The sequence below is a fragment of the Lytechinus variegatus genome, chromosome 6, assembly GCF_018143015.1.
Source record: "Lytechinus variegatus isolate NC3 chromosome 6, Lvar_3.0, whole genome shotgun sequence".
Lineage (NCBI taxonomy): Eukaryota > Metazoa > Echinodermata > Echinoidea > Temnopleuroida > Toxopneustidae > Lytechinus > Lytechinus variegatus.
This window is the reverse complement of record NC_054745.1, coordinates 4342644-4362276: the sequence shown is the minus strand read 5'-3', so window position 1 is coordinate 4362276 and position 19633 is coordinate 4342644. Positions and strand designations below refer to the sequence as shown.

Sequence of the window (19633 nt, the reverse complement as noted above, 5' to 3'; positions counted from 1 at the left end):
TGAGAGCAGACAAGTTGGCAATTGGACGAATTGGAAATAAACCAACCAATTATACCAATTCTAGAGTGAAGAATGTCTGTGTCAGCCAGCCAACAGTTTAGTGAATCTACATCTAGTCTTACTACTTCAGACTCTGCATTATTATGCACTGTATGAATGGGGGAAAATCAGGGTCTGTGCCTGCAGACTATTTTTGTATGTATCAAATAAAAATACCATTACAAACATGTATACCACAAAATATGAGAAACAGTACAAATAGTTTATTTACACACACAATTTCTACAATGCAAAATTAGAAGAGATAAGAGTTGGAACAAGATATGATTAAACCTGCCACTTTCAGGAAAACCTTCCAAATTTTCTGGTTACCCTTGAACATTGAATCTTCATTTATAATTACATACCACCTGCTTATGAAGCCCACTTTTCTAGTCTTCCTGTTAAAAAAACCAGAATTCTGTGCTTACAGACTACATGTACATTGGATGTGTTGTAATTCAGGGAAATTTTCGGGAAGGGGGGGTGTGGTCTTTATGGGACAATGTCCGGTTGTTCACATAAATCTAGGTAAACAAATTCATTCTATAGAAATACTATCGACTACATTCTATGATTAAATGCACTACAATACTGACAATCTACACTGTTCTATAATACATTATAAAAGTATATTCTCATAAATTTAATATCACTTTATAATCTAGAAACACATGTACACTATGGCCTGTATTCTGAAGTCAGGTTTAACTGAGACCTCGGTCAAACTTTATGCTGAAATTATGGGAGCCCAAAATCACAAATTTTGTTTATATTGCATATTTCTTTGTTTACTACTTTGTTTGCTGATTCTTACATGATGAAGACAGATACATTGTACTTAAAAAAACTTCAATTATAAATCCTAAACAATTATGAACAATTTGGGTGTCAAATGAGCGTATAAATTGGAGGAGTACTGTTAGGGATTTGTGCCCCCATTGGCTATTTATGTAGTTAAACCTAACTTTAAACCAGGGATTAATTTAAACCTCAGTTCAGAATACGGGCCTATATGTCTGTTCGACTACGTTCAAACACAAAAAGAACATAAAAAGCAGCCGAAGAAATAGTTTGATGGTACGACATCACAATTACGAAAACTCTGCATAACATGAATTGTATATAATACAAGGTGTGCCATTTGCCCTGAAATATACTAGGTATTTCATGCCCAGGTGGGAAATACTAGGGAAAAACTTATAAATACTTGGAGGCACAGTAGATGTGCGAAAAGGTACATGGACTTGTGAGAATATGCTTGAGAAGTACCTGGGCAATACCTGAAAATATTCAAGAAGTATATTTTGTAGTATTTCCCTGCAACTATATCCCATTTTTCCTCGAAAATTATCAAGAGGCAGTATCTTACGACATTTACCACAAGTATACCCAGGCACTTATATGGCCAACCCTGATACAATGCCATTCTGTTCGGAAAGTACAAAAAAAATAAGGCTCATCTCTTTCAGTTGCAATTGACTGTGAGGCTGATTTTTTTTTTACAATTGCATACAATGCCAATGCAAACAAATCGTAGCAAGTCAACCATTAAAACTCAATGGCATGGTATTGAGAACCTGGTGGGTGTTTCATAAAGCTGTTCGTAAGCAACTTTCAGAATGACTGGTGATCCTTTCTTAAGCGCTAAATAATCACTAACAAACAGTTAATGGGGAGGCGCAATAGTTCAGTCGGTAGAGCGGGGGATTCGTATTCTGGTGACATGGGTTCAATTCACTTGGTGCGCTTTTGCCCTTTGGTAAGGCATTAATCCTCAGTACCAGGTCCTTCGGAAAGGACCTTAAGCTGTCGGTCCTCTGGTTGCTTGCTTACAAGCATTCTTGCTTTCTTAGCAATCAGGTAAAAATCACCACCAATACCAGTTAATGGTGAATATCATTTACCACAAGAAAGGATCACAAGTCATTCTTAAAGTCGCTCTTAACTTACGAACAGCTTTATGAAAGCGGCCCCCAGATCAAAAACGTAAGATGTATACCTATGAGTAATAATGTAAAGTAAAAAGCACACAAAACTTGAACATAATTATTGTAGTATAGCACATCACTGTCTAATAAGAAAATTGCATATATTTTTTTTTCATGAAAAATAAGTAAACCTCCAGTGCAAATAAGCAAGCTTCACACAACAAATAATTATTGTGAAATTGTTTTAAGGCAACGACGGTGGCATATTGCTAAACTTTCAAACATCAATATGATGAATAATCGTATGGCAAGTACAAAAAAAATTTGAGAGTTGTAATTCAGAAAATAAAAAAAATCCCTGCAATGGTTAGAATAAAGAGACAATCAAGCATTAATTCAAATAGAACTTGTTAGTAGTACGACTATTTGATTAAACTTGAAATTACTTTCATTGATTAATGATTAAATTTAGTTTTTCTTGATAAAAAAAATACATGTATCCCTAGTAAACTGATGGGAAAAAAATGTAAAATATATTTTAAAAACAAATTATATTCACAGCCATAGAATGTAATAAAATACATGTAACATTTTTTTTTAATACTGACCCCAGTTCTTATCTACACAAAATACAAATTACAATGAAAGTAATAATGAATAAACAATAGACCAGTCGTAATTACTTCATGGACAATTTTGGTCAAATGACCTTTCATTTCTTTTATCATGATAGGCAGATTTCAAAGCAAGATATTACGTAAGCTTGCCTTACATAGCAGGATGAAGAAACTGAATAGACTAGGTGACTAGAATAACACACCAATGAACACTTTATGAAGGTATTTGTTGCATTCCTACTTTGAATGCATATCATAGCATGTTGCACAATGTACTTGGCAAACTGTGAAATACCAGTCATTCATGGACGCATTGTTGTTGTTTCTATGTAAATGAAAAACAGAATTCAAAAGAATACGAATAATCAAGACATCGAAATTGGTGCTTATCTCATTAGATTTTAAACCACCATGTCACTTAAGTTCAAATGACCTTCCTCTGATCATGCCCAGAAAGGAACTACGAACTGGCTTATTAGGCAAGTACATTTTGACCTTACTATAAGTTGATTTAGAACTAATTTTAGTTTTCATATAGATCTTCATAATTTATGGATAATCAATGAAGTTGGGAGTATTTTCAAATATTTATATTCTATCCATGCTTATTATTACTCTTTAATATATGCTGTATGTTGCATGGTTCACACACAGCTGTGTAAATAGAATATTCCTTTCATTTTAAAATTCCTAAGAAATATAAATATTATATTGAATATTCCCACATCATTTTTAAATCGGTATGTTTACGATGATTTATCACAAATCGCCTTAGAAAAAAACTTCTTTCAAATCTTCAATTTTGGAAATAATGAACATAAATATATATATTCAAAGTTCCTATGTCCTTCTTTAAATGGTATTTCATGTATGATAACTCATTACTATCACCTTAAAACTTCTATATAATCAATTCTTCAATATATCAAAATGTCTTTCATATTTTAAACTACAAAATACATGTACATGTACATGTAATATTCATAAAAGAAATACATGTATGCTAGTTGTACATGTAGCAGCCTCAACTCTCTCATTTGCATATACATTTGCATGTTAATCATGTTGTGTATACACATGTATAACTCCTTTGAGAGACCAAGCAAAACATTGAAATGTCATATTTTTGTTACTTTATTCCCTGATCTGATTTTAATGACATTTTTAATGTTGCACTTGTCTGATATTTCCATTTTTATGCAAATAAAATTGCCGTTGAGGTGAAGTTGGCCTTTACTTCATACATTAAACCAACAGAAGTCAGTACGCCGTTAACAAAGACGTCAGCTTTTCAGTGCAGCTTTTTCCCAAGTTGCTGACTTCCAACAATTATGCTACCTAACTTTGGCAAAAGGAAGCAAGTGACTCATCAGTCGAATTTGAGTTACTGTTTCTGAAACACCCTTTGTACATGTACATTGCACGTTCAGGCAAAATTTGGGGGAAAAACGATCGCTCTATGGAAAGATAATGAAGAAAATACACAGTATGCTGTTAAATTGCATTGACGTCTATGTAAATGATGAACACAAATTGCTCATTTACACCAAATGATACTTTTGTAACTTGCTTCCTTTTGCTAAAGAAAGAATAGAGAAGAAATTCATTGTAACAAAACATCTCAGGACCATGAAACATATAAAGATAGCAGCACACAATAATACATGTACATGCATAGATATTAAAGGGATGGTTCGCCGGTTTCGCCCTGATAATAAACTGGTTTCTATAATAAAAGCATAATAAAATATTGAAAATAATGGTGAAGGTTTGATGAACACCCGTCAAAGTTTTGATTTTGAGATTAAATGGACGAGCAGCTCCTGTATATTATGATCTGTGATACAAAGTACAAAAAGAATGTCATTTTCTCCACAAATTGAATGTGATTTTACATGCACAAGATATACTTTTTTTAGACACATTATTTGATATCCCCCGTCAATAAGATAAGTACAGCTTATTCCTCATGTTCCATTACTAATTGGAATTTATAAAATGTGGTATAAGGGGGGAGCTGCTTGCATCTGACGTTACAACTTAAAAACTAAAAAAAATTATACCTAACTTAATCTTCAATGGATCTGTATCGAACCTTCATCAACATTTTTTTTCAAATTTTCTGCTTTTGTTCAAGCCAGCTATCTTTAACATGCATGTACATGTACCCATGATCCAGTGTTGTACTCACTTCCTTTTCGACAATATTTGTTGGGAATTCTCACTCCACAACGAAGGACAGCATCAGGAACATAGAAAATGTACTGTCAAATGCTCTTCCTGACAATGAACAAGCAAGAAGTCTTTGTCAAAATTGGTGATTCAAAACAGCAGTTTCATCTAAGACTCATCTAAGACAAAAGACATATTTTTCAACTCTTCGTCAGCTCTGAAACACGGGACGAAACTGCTGTTCATGCTCACCCAAATTCAAACAAAGACCTCCCAGCTGTTCATTGTCATTTGATGGGCATTTCAATACATTTACTGTGTTCTTAAATGTGTTGTCCATCGTATTGACTCTCCGGTGACACGACATATGCTCCGGCGACGATTGCTCCGGGCTTTATTTCGTCAAAGATAATAGGGTTTGGATCACGAATACAATAGGGTTTACGATAGGTTTAGGTTTAGGAAAGGGTATACATGGATGAAGTTGGTCATTCCATTAGTGTGTGGAATTTACAATGGAGCAATTGTCGCTGGAGCAATTGTCGCCAGAGCAAACATCATGAATCAAACTCTCATTTTCAGTTATGATGCTGTTTGTATTCTTGTTCATACAACATGTTTAGGTGATCAGCTGCGTTGAAGAATTCGACTTCCCTGAACCGTGGGTCGAGCGTGTACCACATTGCGAGGGCGCAGCGGCGCCCATGGATCACCCCCTTAACGCCGTGTAGGTTTTCTGACCCCGCCGAGAAGCCGACAAGACGTCCGCACTTTGGATTGACCTGGGCCTAAAGGAGAGATGAAGATATTTATAATTCAGGGTCCCGTTGCAGAAAGAGTTGCAATCAATCGCAACTCTAAAACTCTAAAAAACTCTAAAAACACTTTCTGCAACAGGCCCAAGAACTGCTAACCTGAACAAGAACATTTCAGTATTTCTAAAGCATAAAATCAGTATTTTGGTGAGAAAATCAGTATTTTGCATGAAACCATCAGTATTCTTATTATTCAGTACTAAATACTGAAAATCCATACTGCTTGGCAGCTCTGATAATTGTAATAGAGTATCAAAGTGTGACGTCATCAAATTTCACTTTCTGCATTTCAGCGTTTTTGATACCATATTTTGGTAAAGCATGATGAAAAACCCCCACAACCAAAATTTGGTGGGAATCGGTCCATGGGGCCCCAGGATATGACCTTATGAATACATGATTGAAAATCAATGTATTATTGGCTTGGTTTCTTACATTTAGAACCAGGCCCTGTCCAGGCCATAAATGAATTTACTTCAATGGGGCTAATTATGTATTCATGAGGTCATATCTTGGGGCCCCATGGACCGATTCCTACCAAATTTGGGTTATGGGGGTTTTCATAATGCTCTACCAAAATATGGTATCAGAAACACTGAAAAGCTAAAAAAGTTTTTTGTGACGTCATCACTTTGGTGGACATCAACAACCGACTCATTTGCATGTCACCGAGTTGTGCATATTACTGTTTAGTGAAAAATAAGCAAACTTTTAAAAATGTTATGACACTTTCTTATTTTACATCCGATTTCAATGAAATTTTTAGCAATGTGCTGGTTTGATTTTTCTTTATTTATTCAAATCAACATTATCCTGGGGTGGACTTGACCTTTAAATCTTTGTGAAACACCCCCCCCCCCCCCTTTGCCAGAATGTTATTTACCTGTGGCGTGTTGTTAAAGTTCGCGAAAATGAACTCCCCTCCTTCGAAGTCGTGATTCAGATACAAGATTGCACTCCAGTCTCTCCACACGAATGCCGGTAGTCTCTTGTGACAGAAACCCTTATGGTCCAGCTGGCAGTTATCGGCATGGACGGGATGACTCAGATCCTTGCGTCTGATGGAAGAATCTAGAAAGATGTCAATAGAAATTGGTTGGGGAGAAGATTAGAGTTTGTAGGATGTGTTTGGGAACTTAATCAGCTTTGATAAGGAGAATTGACAATTGAGTTCTCTCACTGAAAGCTGAGTCTCGATATTTGCAAAGTGGTTTTGATATTTTATTATTCATTATACACACTCATTCATTCATAAGGAAAACTATATTACATAATCATTACATTACGTATTTATTATAATCTCATCATAACCACCTATATCATCATCCCCATATTCAACACGATTATGTCCACCACCATATTCATCATCATCACAACTACCACCACCACCATCATCATCATCTTCCAACTCCTCATCATCATTTTCATTATCATATCCATAGCATTACCACCAGCATCATCATCACCATCATCACCAACACATCATCATCACCATCATCAGCATTATCATCATCATCACCATCATCACCATCATCACTATCATCATCACCATCATCATCATCATCACTATCATCATCATCACCATCATCACTATCATCATCATCATCCATCATCATCACCATCATCATCATCATCATCAACATCATCAACATCACCATCATCATCATCTCCATCATCATCTTCATCATCACATCATCATCATCACCATCATCAGCATTATCATCATCATCACCATCATCACTATCATCATCATCATCATCCATCATCATCATCATCATCACCATCATCACCATCATCACCATCATCATCTTCCTCCTCCTCCTCATCATCACCATCATCTTCATTGTCATCATCTTCATCATCACCATCATCATATCATCATCATCGTCGTCGTCATCAACATTAACATCTTTATCATCATCACCACCATCATCATCATCCTCGTCACCATTACCTCAACATCTTCTTCATCCTCCTCATAATCATTTTCATATCCATAGCATGACCACCACTGTCACAACCACTACCACCACGATCACTACCATAAACTCTAATACCTTACATGTATGTCTACCTGCAAAGCATGCATGGTTGTCCTTTTTGGATACAGAGCATGAAATGCAATTATTATGAAAAACAAAGAAAAAAACAATCTAAACCACATCAGCTAATTAAAAAACTAACATCTAATATCTGATTCCTCTGCAACCAAAAGCCTAAATATTACCATGCATTCATCTATACACAGATATATAACTTTCTTTCTATAGAATATATGGACTTTTCTATTCTGATTTTACACATTGAACTCTAAGAATAGAATAGGGAGGTGTCTATTTTTCTCAATCTATTTGTTTCCAACATTCTAAAGCAGTTGCCTTGAAAAATTTCTCAACAAATCCCTTTTAAACATTCTTATTCAAAATGTATTATTTTCTCCTTTTCTTATAGTTCAAATGAGTGTTTTAATGTTTTCTGATAATGATGCTTACATTTCAAATAAACATCGAGAATACTAGTCAACAATTCATAATCAATATGCTATCGCTTGCATTTAAATCTATAAGATTGGAAGCCCTATTGTGATAATCACTGCACCGTTTAAAAAAATGCTCTATTTCACGAAGTGACCACATTTGCAAATCTGGCCTCATACTTTGGATGCAAGGTGCAAGATAACCACAAAAAAATGCTACATCAGGAGTAATAATATTGTTTGCTTGGACGGTGGGTCCTACATTATTGCAAATAAATTGCCTGAATCATAATTACCACTAATATTTCTAACATCGCAATGCAATGTAATAAGCAAAATATCTGTTTTTTTAAAGCAAAATAACATTGTTTCCAAGGAAAATTATGTGACTTCTAACATCTGGACTCTAAGGGAGTTAAATCACTATTCATTTCTGATGAATGAATTTTTATTAGAATGAAAGCAAGAAGTGGCCGTGAAATAAATCAAAACGTTGCCAATTTGATGAATATAGCTGGAAATAATTCACTGCCCAAATAAAAAAAAAAAGAAAAGCAAATGATGCAGAAATAAATCAAATGGAAAGAAGTCCAGGGGGAGGGGTGAACAGTTATGGATGGATTGAAGCATCTGATTGGCCAATGAGGGCAGGTAGGGGTGTGGTTATCTAACATGCTGTCTCCTAGCAACCAGAGGGTGGAGCATGCAGCCTTTCTCTCTCAAGAAAATGTCTGTCTGGGGGTAGGGGAGAAAATAACTGCTTGTAACTGACCTTCAGAATTGCTTCAGTTTCGTCAGCCAAGAAATCCAACATAACGATTCCACAATGGTACGCATTGTACAATAATTTACCAATAAAGGACACAGCGAACCTTACGATTGGTCTGCGACCCAATGTTGGAATAAAATACAGTAGAATTTGATGCTAATATTGAGACATGGAAGATCTTATTGTGCAATGTTCGAAATCATTGTACCAATACCTATATTCAAATCTGTGACTATGCTGCCATAAGAGTAATAAGCGAATTTAATATCCTGTCGTACTTCCATAATAGCAATCGTACGATCGGCTACGATTTGCATCCAGGTTGTCCTTTACTCCAAAATAAAGGCTTGCAATCCTCCAAAATTGTTATAATTGTATTCTCTCGGTTAATTTTAGCCTCAAATAAAAAGATTCTTTGCATTTACATTGTTAGGAAATGAGTAAAAATGCGATTTATTCCAAAATTGGATCAAGGCCGTGTCATAAGGTGTGCAGTGACCTTAACAAGTTACAAGGGATCACATTGTATTCCATTGAATACTACAGACCATGCCCTAATTCAGTTATGAGGTGGAGGTCGTAATAAATAAGTTGCTGTCCATGGGGATGGTAAAAGGAGCCCAATGTTTAGCAAATGACTGTCTCGTTCTACAATAATAGAAGTTATTTACAAGAGAGGTCAAGTGTTTCTCATATAGCGTGAGCATTTCAAACATTTCTTTCCCAAAATTCCATTAAGAAATAAAAAAAAGAAAAAATGATGGTATAAAGATTAAATATATTCAGATTAAAGTTATCAAACAGACATAAACACATAAAGAGACATACCAAACACTTTTGAGAGATATGTGGCCATTCAATACTTCAAAAAAAATCTTTGTGGATCACATTTTCTGTGTCAATCCATATAAAAAAAATCCAAAATATGTTTAAGTCTTAAGACAAGGCTCTCCATAAAACGAAAATGAATGACTTGTATTTCAACAATCAAATTTAGAAAATAAACTTATCTGCAAAACACACAGTAAATAATGGCCACCTCAGCAATCGCCTACAAAAAAACCTTCAAGAAGTTAGAGTAATGAAAAAGGTATTTGTACGGCCACATCGTATTGAACATTTAAGCACAGCTTCCCATGGACCGATTTCCATCGAATTTGGGCTGTGGATGTGTTTTCATCATGCTTCACCAAGATATCATGTAAAAAATTATAATACAGTCCGACCTCTCTTATCGTGGGGAAATGAGATTTCAATCTAAACTCAATCCTACACAAACTCACATCTGTTTTCAATATAGTCATCTACCTACAACCACATAATTTTTCATGAAAAATTCTCGCCCAAATCACCGAAACAGGATAATTTTCCAGTAAATCAGGGAGCAGCGCAAAGTCAGTAAAACAATGGCTGACATTGCGAAGCTACGATACCTGACGCGATGATCCAATTGTAAAACTGTCTGTACACCCACTACAATAGAATAGATTACGTGTATCTACCGCCGTTGGAGAGGCAGCTGCGTGTATTTGATATTGGGTCTCCAACGTATTCAGATATTCATAAAGATAAACCTACCGTGGGAAGGTTTATGAAAGGACTTGTTTATACGGCAAGTCCTGTCTTATCCAACATATTCAATTCTAACAGTGCTTCTCAGCCGATCAAAATAAAGGAAAACTGTCTGATCAGACATCTGGTCAGACGAGAAGCGTTGATGAAACACTCCCCCAGGCTCAACGGCCAATCGCGATCAAGGTTTCTATGGTAATTACAATAATTGCAAGGAACTCTATAACATGAAAAGAGCACCTGCACTCTATTTTCATTCCTATTAGGTACCAGTATTCTGGGAAGTATTTCATCAACATTTTCGTCTGACAAGTTGTCAGATCTGGGGCCCATTGCAAAAAGAGTTGCAATCAGTCGCAACTCTAAAAATCAGCGCAACTTGATTTTCAACTAATCAACAGCGTGCATTTGGGACTTGTGATTGATTTTTGACTTGAGTTTAAACGCAACTCTTTCTGATTCAGACCCCTGATGACTTACATTTTGATTGGCTGAGAAGCATTGCATCTATGGTAACTGTCGGATAAAACAGGACCTGTTTGATAAAACATCGGACAAGTCCTTTCATGGAACGCTCCCTGATAATTCAAATAAATCAAGCGAATATTGATTAGCAGCCTGAGTTTGCCATCCGCACCCTGCAGACTTACGTACAAACAAGTGGACAGACACAAAGACAGACAGACAAACGGAGAGAAAGGCTAAGGAATGAGTGGGTCTTACATGCCGTTAAGATACCTGGCCCGGCGGACCGGCAAACGAGATGGGTATACGAGAAGAAAAGGTGGGATTTGAGATTGAAATGGCGTTGGACGAACTGGCGTGACCGTTCAGCAAGATGCATGTAGACCGTGGGATAGAGCAGGGGTATTCGCCCGGCACTGGCAGCCTGTGAAGATTGGAAAGAAAAAAAAGAGGGGATAAATGAGGAAGCATTGTGTTCATGTAATTTTCTAGAAAAAAATTGAAGCTGAGAGGAGATTTATACATGGAGAGTTATATATTTTGTCAATATGGCCCTAAATCAGAATCAACATACATATCATCATGGTCACCAGCATTTTTATCATCATCATCACCATCATTGGCATCATCATTATCAACATAATTTTCATCTTCATCATCATAAACCACAATCATCATTGCCACCATCACCATGATTACCATCACCACAATCACCATCACCATCATTGTCATCATCATCATCAACATCATAATTTTCATCTTCATAATCATCATCAACATCAGAATTTTCATATTCATCATCATCATCATTATCATACTCGTCACCATCAACATCATCATCAAGATGCCACAAGTTAATACTCACATCAACAGCATCTTTAACAGTGAGTCCTTCAAAGTTTTCATACTTCGTATGAGGGCTTGTCTTTCCTTTGTATCCATTCCCTTCCTTCCCCTCACCCTGTTCAAAGAGGTCAGAGGTCATATTTTTAAAGGTCAGAGGTCAATCAACACCTTATTCAATCAATACAAAGATGGCTTCAATGACAAATGCACAAATGAAAATAGAGCCAAATTTTATTCAGTTCAAAATCATTGATTTTACAATTCTCTATGTAATGTACATTAACTTCAGTTCTGCTTTATTTGTTTTCATGATGAATGAAATAAATACTATACACACCCATAATCTTTTTCCACAGCTACAGTACATATCAATGTAAATTAATTAAGGTCAAAATACCCTACAAACCTCAACCTAACCCTGACCCTGACCCTAACTACAGACTTCCCAATGAATTACTCTCTGATCAAAGATCTGGGCCTATAAATTTTGGATTGCTTGATATGAACCACGGAAGACCAGAAATATTGCACTCGTTAGGGCCAATATTCCTCTCATCTGCACTTCATAAAATATTTGCCGGTAACTCTTGGAATATTTCTGGTATTTCATTCCGAGCCATCCAATATAATGCGTGACCAGCCAACTCAATATAAAATCAAGAATCATTCAACAGGTTGACTTACATCCAAAAGTTGGAGCAGAGTTCCGCATTCCTGGTCGGCGGCTAGCCCGTCCGCGACCACACGGTTCGAACCATTCAACTGCTTGTCTGTCATTATCACATCTAGATCCTATGAGGATTATATTTTGAAGGAGAGAAATTGGAATAACTTTAATGTCTGATACCGAGTTCCCACCCACACAATTCGTGCAACAAATGTAATGGAGGTCTCAACCGTGTAGTTATCATATGGATCATATCGGATCAGTGTCGGCAAGTCTTGATCATAGCAATATTTGAACAGTTATGAATAATTCATGCTCGGTTACAAAACGTCAATCGTGGCGTTCGTAACGGATAGCACAACAGTCGTAATGTTGCTTAACCCTATCTAGGCTGCGGGAGGGGGGCCTCGGAGGCCCACAACTATTTTCGCTGCCTGAAATTTTTTGACTGCGCCGCTCGCTGACTTTTTACTTTCAAGTCATGCGCATCTTATGAGACCAAATTTGCGATGCCCGGGTAAGCGGTTCTGAAATTACACATTTTGTAAGTGCATGTCAGACCAAAAATTGCTCAATAACGTGATTTCATGTAGAAAGTCAATTGTGTTTTCAACCAAAAATCATAATTTATGTTTGTTTTTAGTTTTGCTGGTCCAAATGGATTTCCCTTAATCAATTAATAGCAATTGGCATGAAATAAGTTAATAATACAGAATTTTGTAGATTATGTCCGATACAATTTTTGGCGCGATTTCGCGATCGACAGCATAGATCTACAGGCTCGGCTGAGGGGGGGGTTATTTCATTTGGTCCAATGCCAATTCGTCTACTATCATTTCGTCTACCATCAGTTAGTCCAATATCCACATGGTCTAATTGCTGTTTCTTCTAATAGCCAGTTGGTCCAATAGCTAGTTAGTCCATATACCATATGGTCTTATTAGATTTGTTTATTGGGCAAAAATAAATGAAAACAAACCAAATACTAGACAAACTGGTTATGAGACGAAATGGTCATAGACCAACTGGTGATTAGATTAAGTGATGATTGGACCAAATGGTTACTGGACCAAATGGTTATTAGATGAAATGTTAATGGATGGAATGGCATTAGACTTACTGAAGGTAGGCCATGTGGTGAGTGGACGAGTTGGTAATTTAATGGGGGGGGATGAATAGGTCCTTAAGTATGTCAGGGTTGAATATACTCACCGGTAGATCGTTCAAGAGAAAGTAAGCGTTCTCATCAATCTTCATCATCTCGCTCATCCACTTCTGAGTCTCGTTGGAGACATCCCCATCGAGGACTTCTTGGACCTTTCTCTCAGAAGGGGTCAGGTCTCGAGGCTTGTAGTACCACTCTACCTCCTCTTCGTCCTCTTCAGGGCATTCTCCGTCATCGTCATCGCAACTCCAATCATATTCTTCTTCCACCTCTTCCCCTTCTTCATTGAGATATCGGTCGTCTTCTCTGTCACCTTCATCTCTGCTGAAATTTTCTTCCCCTTCGTCCCCATGATCTTCTTTTTCCATCCCTTCATCATGTTCTCTGCTCTTCATTCCATCTCTGCTTTCTTCTGTTTTCCTGTCATCCTCTTCTCTCTTCTTCTCATCGTCATCTTCTTCCGTCACTTCTCCATCAACTTCATCCTCTTCCAGAGTATTATCATCACCATGGTTATGCTCAACCTCCAGTTCATGTCTCTCAAATTCATGTTTTGTTTCTAATTGTTCAGAATCTGTTTGCTGATTTTCATAGTATTGTGTTCGCTGGTTGCCAGTGCCTGTGCAATCTTTCCCAGACAAGCAAAATTCCTCCTGTACATCGTCACGGTTACCAGCGTCTTCATCAGAGGGGTAATATTCTCTATCAGCGAGGTTTTCATCATCTTCGTCAATATCGGCATGGTAACCAATGTCAACATCATCGACCCCCTCCTCTTGCTCCTCATCTGCTTCAGGTGACCCGGGAGCACCGGCCTCAAATCCTGGAGGGTTAACCCAATCAAAGTACTCTTTCCGATCCAGCCCCTTCATCGGATCATAATCCTTATCATCAAGCAACCTACCTTCTAGTTCACTCGGAAACACCAACACCTTCTTCTCCGTCTCCACCGCGACAGGGTCAAAGTTTTCTTTCCTGTCCACTCCATCCTTCACAGTGGCATCATCCATCAGCAACCCTTGAGTCAAGCCCTTCATCATCTTCTTCAGCTGTTCCCGAGGGAGGGCTTTGTCGGCGTTCTCGGTGGACATCATTTTCTCGATGGCCACCCTGATCTTCTCCTTGGCATCCACCGAGTTTGGATCCTTGGCGAGCTGGACCAGGAGCCTTTCGCTCTCTTCTTCCGTGGAACCCATGATGCTCTGCATGACCTTCTTCATCCCGTTAAGAATCTTGCTCCTCACCTCTCCACCACCGCTGCCTCCGCCTCCTCCCTGATACTCCGCATCTCCATTGCCGTTGAGATCCCGGGAGTACTTGGCAGAACCTGGCTCCGTCTCGTGGGCTATTGTCTCCCGCGCGCTCTTGATCAACGCGTCATCGTCGTCCCCCTCCTCCATCCGGGTCTCGTCGTTCTTAAGGTTGACCTCGTTGGGGTCAATGGGCTCAGCCCCAAGATAGTCTGGGCCCTTCTCATCCTCAACATCAAGGTCCTTATCAGGATACAAGAACTGTAAAATAGTAGGAAAATACAAAACGGATTACAAAATTATATACCTCTTATCTCCTTAATGAAGTCAAAACTTTTGCTACACTGTTATTGTGAATAGGCCTACTGGGATAAGAAATCAGAAAAAAAATCTAAAATAGATTTAGAGAATAGCAAGTATGGATGCAACATGAGAAAAAAGAAAAGAAGGCCGGCTGAAATATACGTAGAATGTGTCATTTTAGACAATAAAAAAATTATCAAGTTTGAATGAAAATTGCACTTGAATTCTCAGTTGCAGCAAGCTCATGCATTTAAAAAGACCACACACAACATAAAGGAGGAGTCTGAAAATAGCAACAGAATACTCATTCATAAATTTTCTTTCTTTCCTGTTATATGTGGAGACAAACTTCTCAGCTGATGTAAGTCACAATAAAATAAACCTTTAATGATACAAGACAACACAATTCTCACAAAAACCCTAAAGTCTTTCTCCTCTCTCTGTTTCTTGAAATATGAACTAAAATCCTCATTGGCCCGTATTCTGAAGTCGGGTTTTTACTGAAACTCAGGTTTAAAGTTGTGGTTTAAGTATGGGAAACCAAAAGTATCAAAATTTTTATTAAGTTGTATGTTTCTTATGTTTACTGTGCTCTTTCCTGATACATCGAGGGTGGAGACAATAATCTATTTATACTTCCTAGACAATTATGAATGATTTGAGAGCCAAATGAGCTGAAGAATGGTATCTCTACAGTTTGTGATTTATGTAACAATTGGCTATCCATACTTAAACCAGAACTTTAAACCCGAGTTTAAGTTAAACCTGCCATTAGAATACGGGCCAATATGTTTAAAGCAAGCTCGTAATAGCATTTTATAATTTCTTAAATCTGCTAGATTCCAAAGAAAACCAGAATTTCTAGACACATTATTTCATTTGTATTAAAAGCATGGTATATCTTTGGAGGTTTGATCATCTTTAGATAAATAAGAAACTTTATGGAAAGAAAGGACTTACGGCTTTTGTTTTATTTGGCCCGGCCTTTCCTTCCTTGGTCTAGAGAGGGCTCCCTCCATAAATGGACACTGATAGGAGAGAGAGACTCAGAGAAAAAGACTTTAAGGCATGTTATTCAGCGATCTTTTAAGACTTAAAATAAATTAAGGTGAATTCCATCTCCCCCCCCCACCCAAAAAAAAGGTTTAATTGAAGAATGAAAAGAGAAAAAACAAAACACACATAACGCAATACATTTAATGAAAATCACATGGAAAATAAGAAAGTTATGACATCTTAAAATGTCACTGATTTTCACATAACATGATATATGAACATCTAGCCAAAATGTAAATGGGGGAACTGATGATGTCATCCACTCACTACTACTTTTGTATTTCTAATCTCTTTTATAACGCAATTACAAAGTTTGAATCCCCCTTGAAATATAGGATTGCCACTGACATAACAGACAGATTTGATGAAAAGCCTCCTATTAGCAAATCTGCAATATCGAAGTATTGTAAATGCAAAAGAAATAGTGAGTAACCGACAACAATATCTCTCATACATGCATATTATGTTGTGTATATAACTATTTTGAGAAAAAAATAAGCAAATTTTTTAACTCTCGTAACTTTCATATTTGACATCCAATTTCAAAGAATTTATCAGCATAATGCTTGTTTAATGTTTCTCTTTTCTTTTCCTCATATTTCACGACATTGTAGTTTTTTGTAGAACACTACAACTACATATTTTTGTCATCCACTTCTCATATGTTCAAGATGTATATTTTTGTGGAATGTGAAACAATAAATCAAATCAAAATCAAAAAGATATTTTTCACTGACTGGTCTTTTCCTTCTGTTTTTCTACATTGCCAAACTTTATCCCAAAAGGAAGGTTATACCCAAGTTACAATAAGTTTATCAAAAAGTTAGGTACATATATTGTCTTTCAAAACATTATCAGGCCAATGCATAGTTTATTATGCGTTATATTATTGTCGACTCCTACTCAAATCTGGGTAGCGTTCCATTACATTAACATCTTTTTTTTGACAAGTGATCAGATCTGACAACTTTCCTTGATTATGATTGGCTGAGAGGCACTGTTACCATAGTAACTGTCATTCATGAAACGCTCCCCAGGGCTCTGTGGCACCAATAAATGAGATAAAGTTGCAATCAATCAAATCAATTACTATGTATTTGTTGCAACACGAGTGAAAACCCATCGATGCCATCATATTGAATGCATATGACCGCTTGGAATGTGTCCTGCTGTGCATAATGTATGACAATATTTGAGTGCATGCATCTTTGTTTTGATCATTGTTCCTTCTCATACCAGATGAAGAATCGTATATGTGAAATCAATGTTTGATATTGATTGTATCAATCTCATTTACTTGTGAGACGAGGCCCAGAATAGGCCCTGAGGCTTATTCTACACGCTCTCAATCTCATTACGTATCTCTATCACCTCTTTCTCTCTCTCTCCCTCTTTCTTATATGGACCTCTTCACTACACATAGAGTAATGTACTCCTATTGATTTTACTAAATGTTTTTTTTTCCATTTTGTGAACGTTTGGTGGAAAAGTGCCCATCTTTCAATGAATTATGTTATGATACTAAAGCCCACCCCCCCCCCTCTCTCTAGGTCCATCTGCACCAGCCCGAGTTTTCGAATAATCACACTATTTCTGATCCAGCAAATTATCCCGTTCTGAACGATCTCAAGATTATTTGCAATGGAGACTCAATCATCGGGATGGTTCGCTGGATTGATCTCGAGATTGCAATCCCAAGTCAACTTAGAATTATTTGAAAAAATAGCTTGCTATTTACAAAGTATCCCGCTAATTTTCAAAACAGACACACTCAGGACTGCAGGAGCATGAATTGCTCTTTTTGCGCTGGTGGAGATGGGGTTTCTTGAATCTCGAGATTAATTGCAAAAAGGGCTGATCGGGCTACAATCTCGAGGCTGGTGCAGCACCGTCTTCTCTCTCTATCCATCCATCCATCTATCTATCCATCCATCCATCCATCCATCCATCCATCCATCCATCTATCTATCCATCCATCCATCCATCCATCTATCCATCCATCCATCCATCTATCTATCCATCCATCCATCCATCCATCCATCCATCTATCCATCATCTCTCTCTCTCTATCTAATATTCATCATTGTAGCATGTCTACTACATCCTACATCATGATGTATGCATTAAAATCAAATCAGCTACACTGTTCAATACCATTAAACCCATGGATACTACGACACGTCACCCTCAAATAGTCCTCATATGGATAAAAAAAGCATGGATAAGGGTCTTACAAGAGTTACGACTGATCCAATCAATCTCAACTGTATAGAAATCCATCCATACCGAAACTTGCACAATCTCCTAAGCAGAAAGAAAATCACACTGAGTCTTCAAGAGAACGATGAATGTATGAATATACATCTGGAAAATATTTGGTCTAAATTTGCATTTTAGATGTTGACATTGCTGGTCGTCCATAGTTGTGGTTGACCAGGTCCATCGTCACTCTTTGTAAGACGGGGGCCCAGAAAAGCGCAGCTCAGAAACACCAACTGCATTCGTGAGTGCTGCGGGGAAATAATGTGGCTATGGCAAAGTCAGTGCAGTGCCTGAATGTCAGACAAAAGACACGACAGCAAAACCACATTATTTAATATTTGAGAATCCCTTTTGATGAATTTACTTTTTAAAAATAATGTGGATTGAGCACGGTTCCAAAGCTCAGAGGACTCATTAGTGCAGCTTATTCTGGTCATCTACCTGTCATGAATTGTAATATGCCACATCTGGGTGGTGGGCCCAATTTACACCGAGTTGAGATTGATCCAATCAACCTGTCAACCACAACTCTGGACGGTCAGCAAAGCCAACATCTAAAATGCAAATATGTTCAGAACTTTTTCTAGATAAGATGTATATTCATGTACATTCATCATTCTCTTGAAGGTTCAGTGTGTCAAGTCCACTTCAGAAAAATGTTGATTTAAATCATTAAAGAAAAATCTGACAAGCATCATGCTGAAAATTTCATCAAAATCACATGAAAAATAAGAAAGTTATGAAATTTAAGTGTTGCTTATTTTTCACAATAATAATATACGGTAGTTATATGCACAATTTAGTCTATGCAAATGAGAGAATTGATGATGTCCCTTACTCACTATTTTTGCTTTTTTTAAATTGAATTATACAATATTTTATTTTTTTACAGATTTGACATTAAGGACCAACTTGACTGAACCACATTGTTAAACAATAGTAATTTCACATGTTCAGAGCAAAATAAAACTTTGTTTCACAGGGCAATGAGGAGAAAATTAGAATATTTCATATAATAAAATAAAAATAAATAGTGAGTGAGTGATGTCATCAGTTCCCTCATTTGCAAACTGACTGGGATGTGCATTTAACTATTTTGTAAAACCAAGCGAAACTTTAAAATGTCATAAGTTTCTTATTTTACATCCGATTTTGATGAAATTTTCAGCGTTGTGCTTGTTGGATTTTTATCTTTTTATTCAAATCAACTTTACATTGGGATGGACTT

At 37.0% G+C, this 19633-nt stretch overlaps 1 protein-coding gene across 1 annotated transcript in view; it reads right to left on the bottom strand.

The window, feature by feature from the left end:
- Window positions 1-4738: 4738 nt before the first annotated feature.
- The window catches only part of LOC121416879 (prolyl 3-hydroxylase 1-like), a 54225-nt gene continuing 39330 nt past the window's right edge, over window positions 4739-19633 (bottom strand). Inside the window, exons 6-11 of the mRNA XM_041610405.1 lie at window positions 13582-15045; window positions 12387-12494; window positions 11722-11817; window positions 11115-11280; window positions 6458-6645; window positions 4739-5547 (exon numbers count right to left, since the gene is read on the bottom strand). Of these exons, the coding sequence (XP_041466339.1) occupies window positions 5338-5547; window positions 6458-6645; window positions 11115-11280; window positions 11722-11817; window positions 12387-12494; window positions 13582-15045 (2232 nt within the window). The 3' untranslated portion in view covers window positions 4739-5337. The remainder of the gene's footprint in view (window positions 5548-6457; window positions 6646-11114; window positions 11281-11721; window positions 11818-12386; window positions 12495-13581; window positions 15046-19633) is intronic.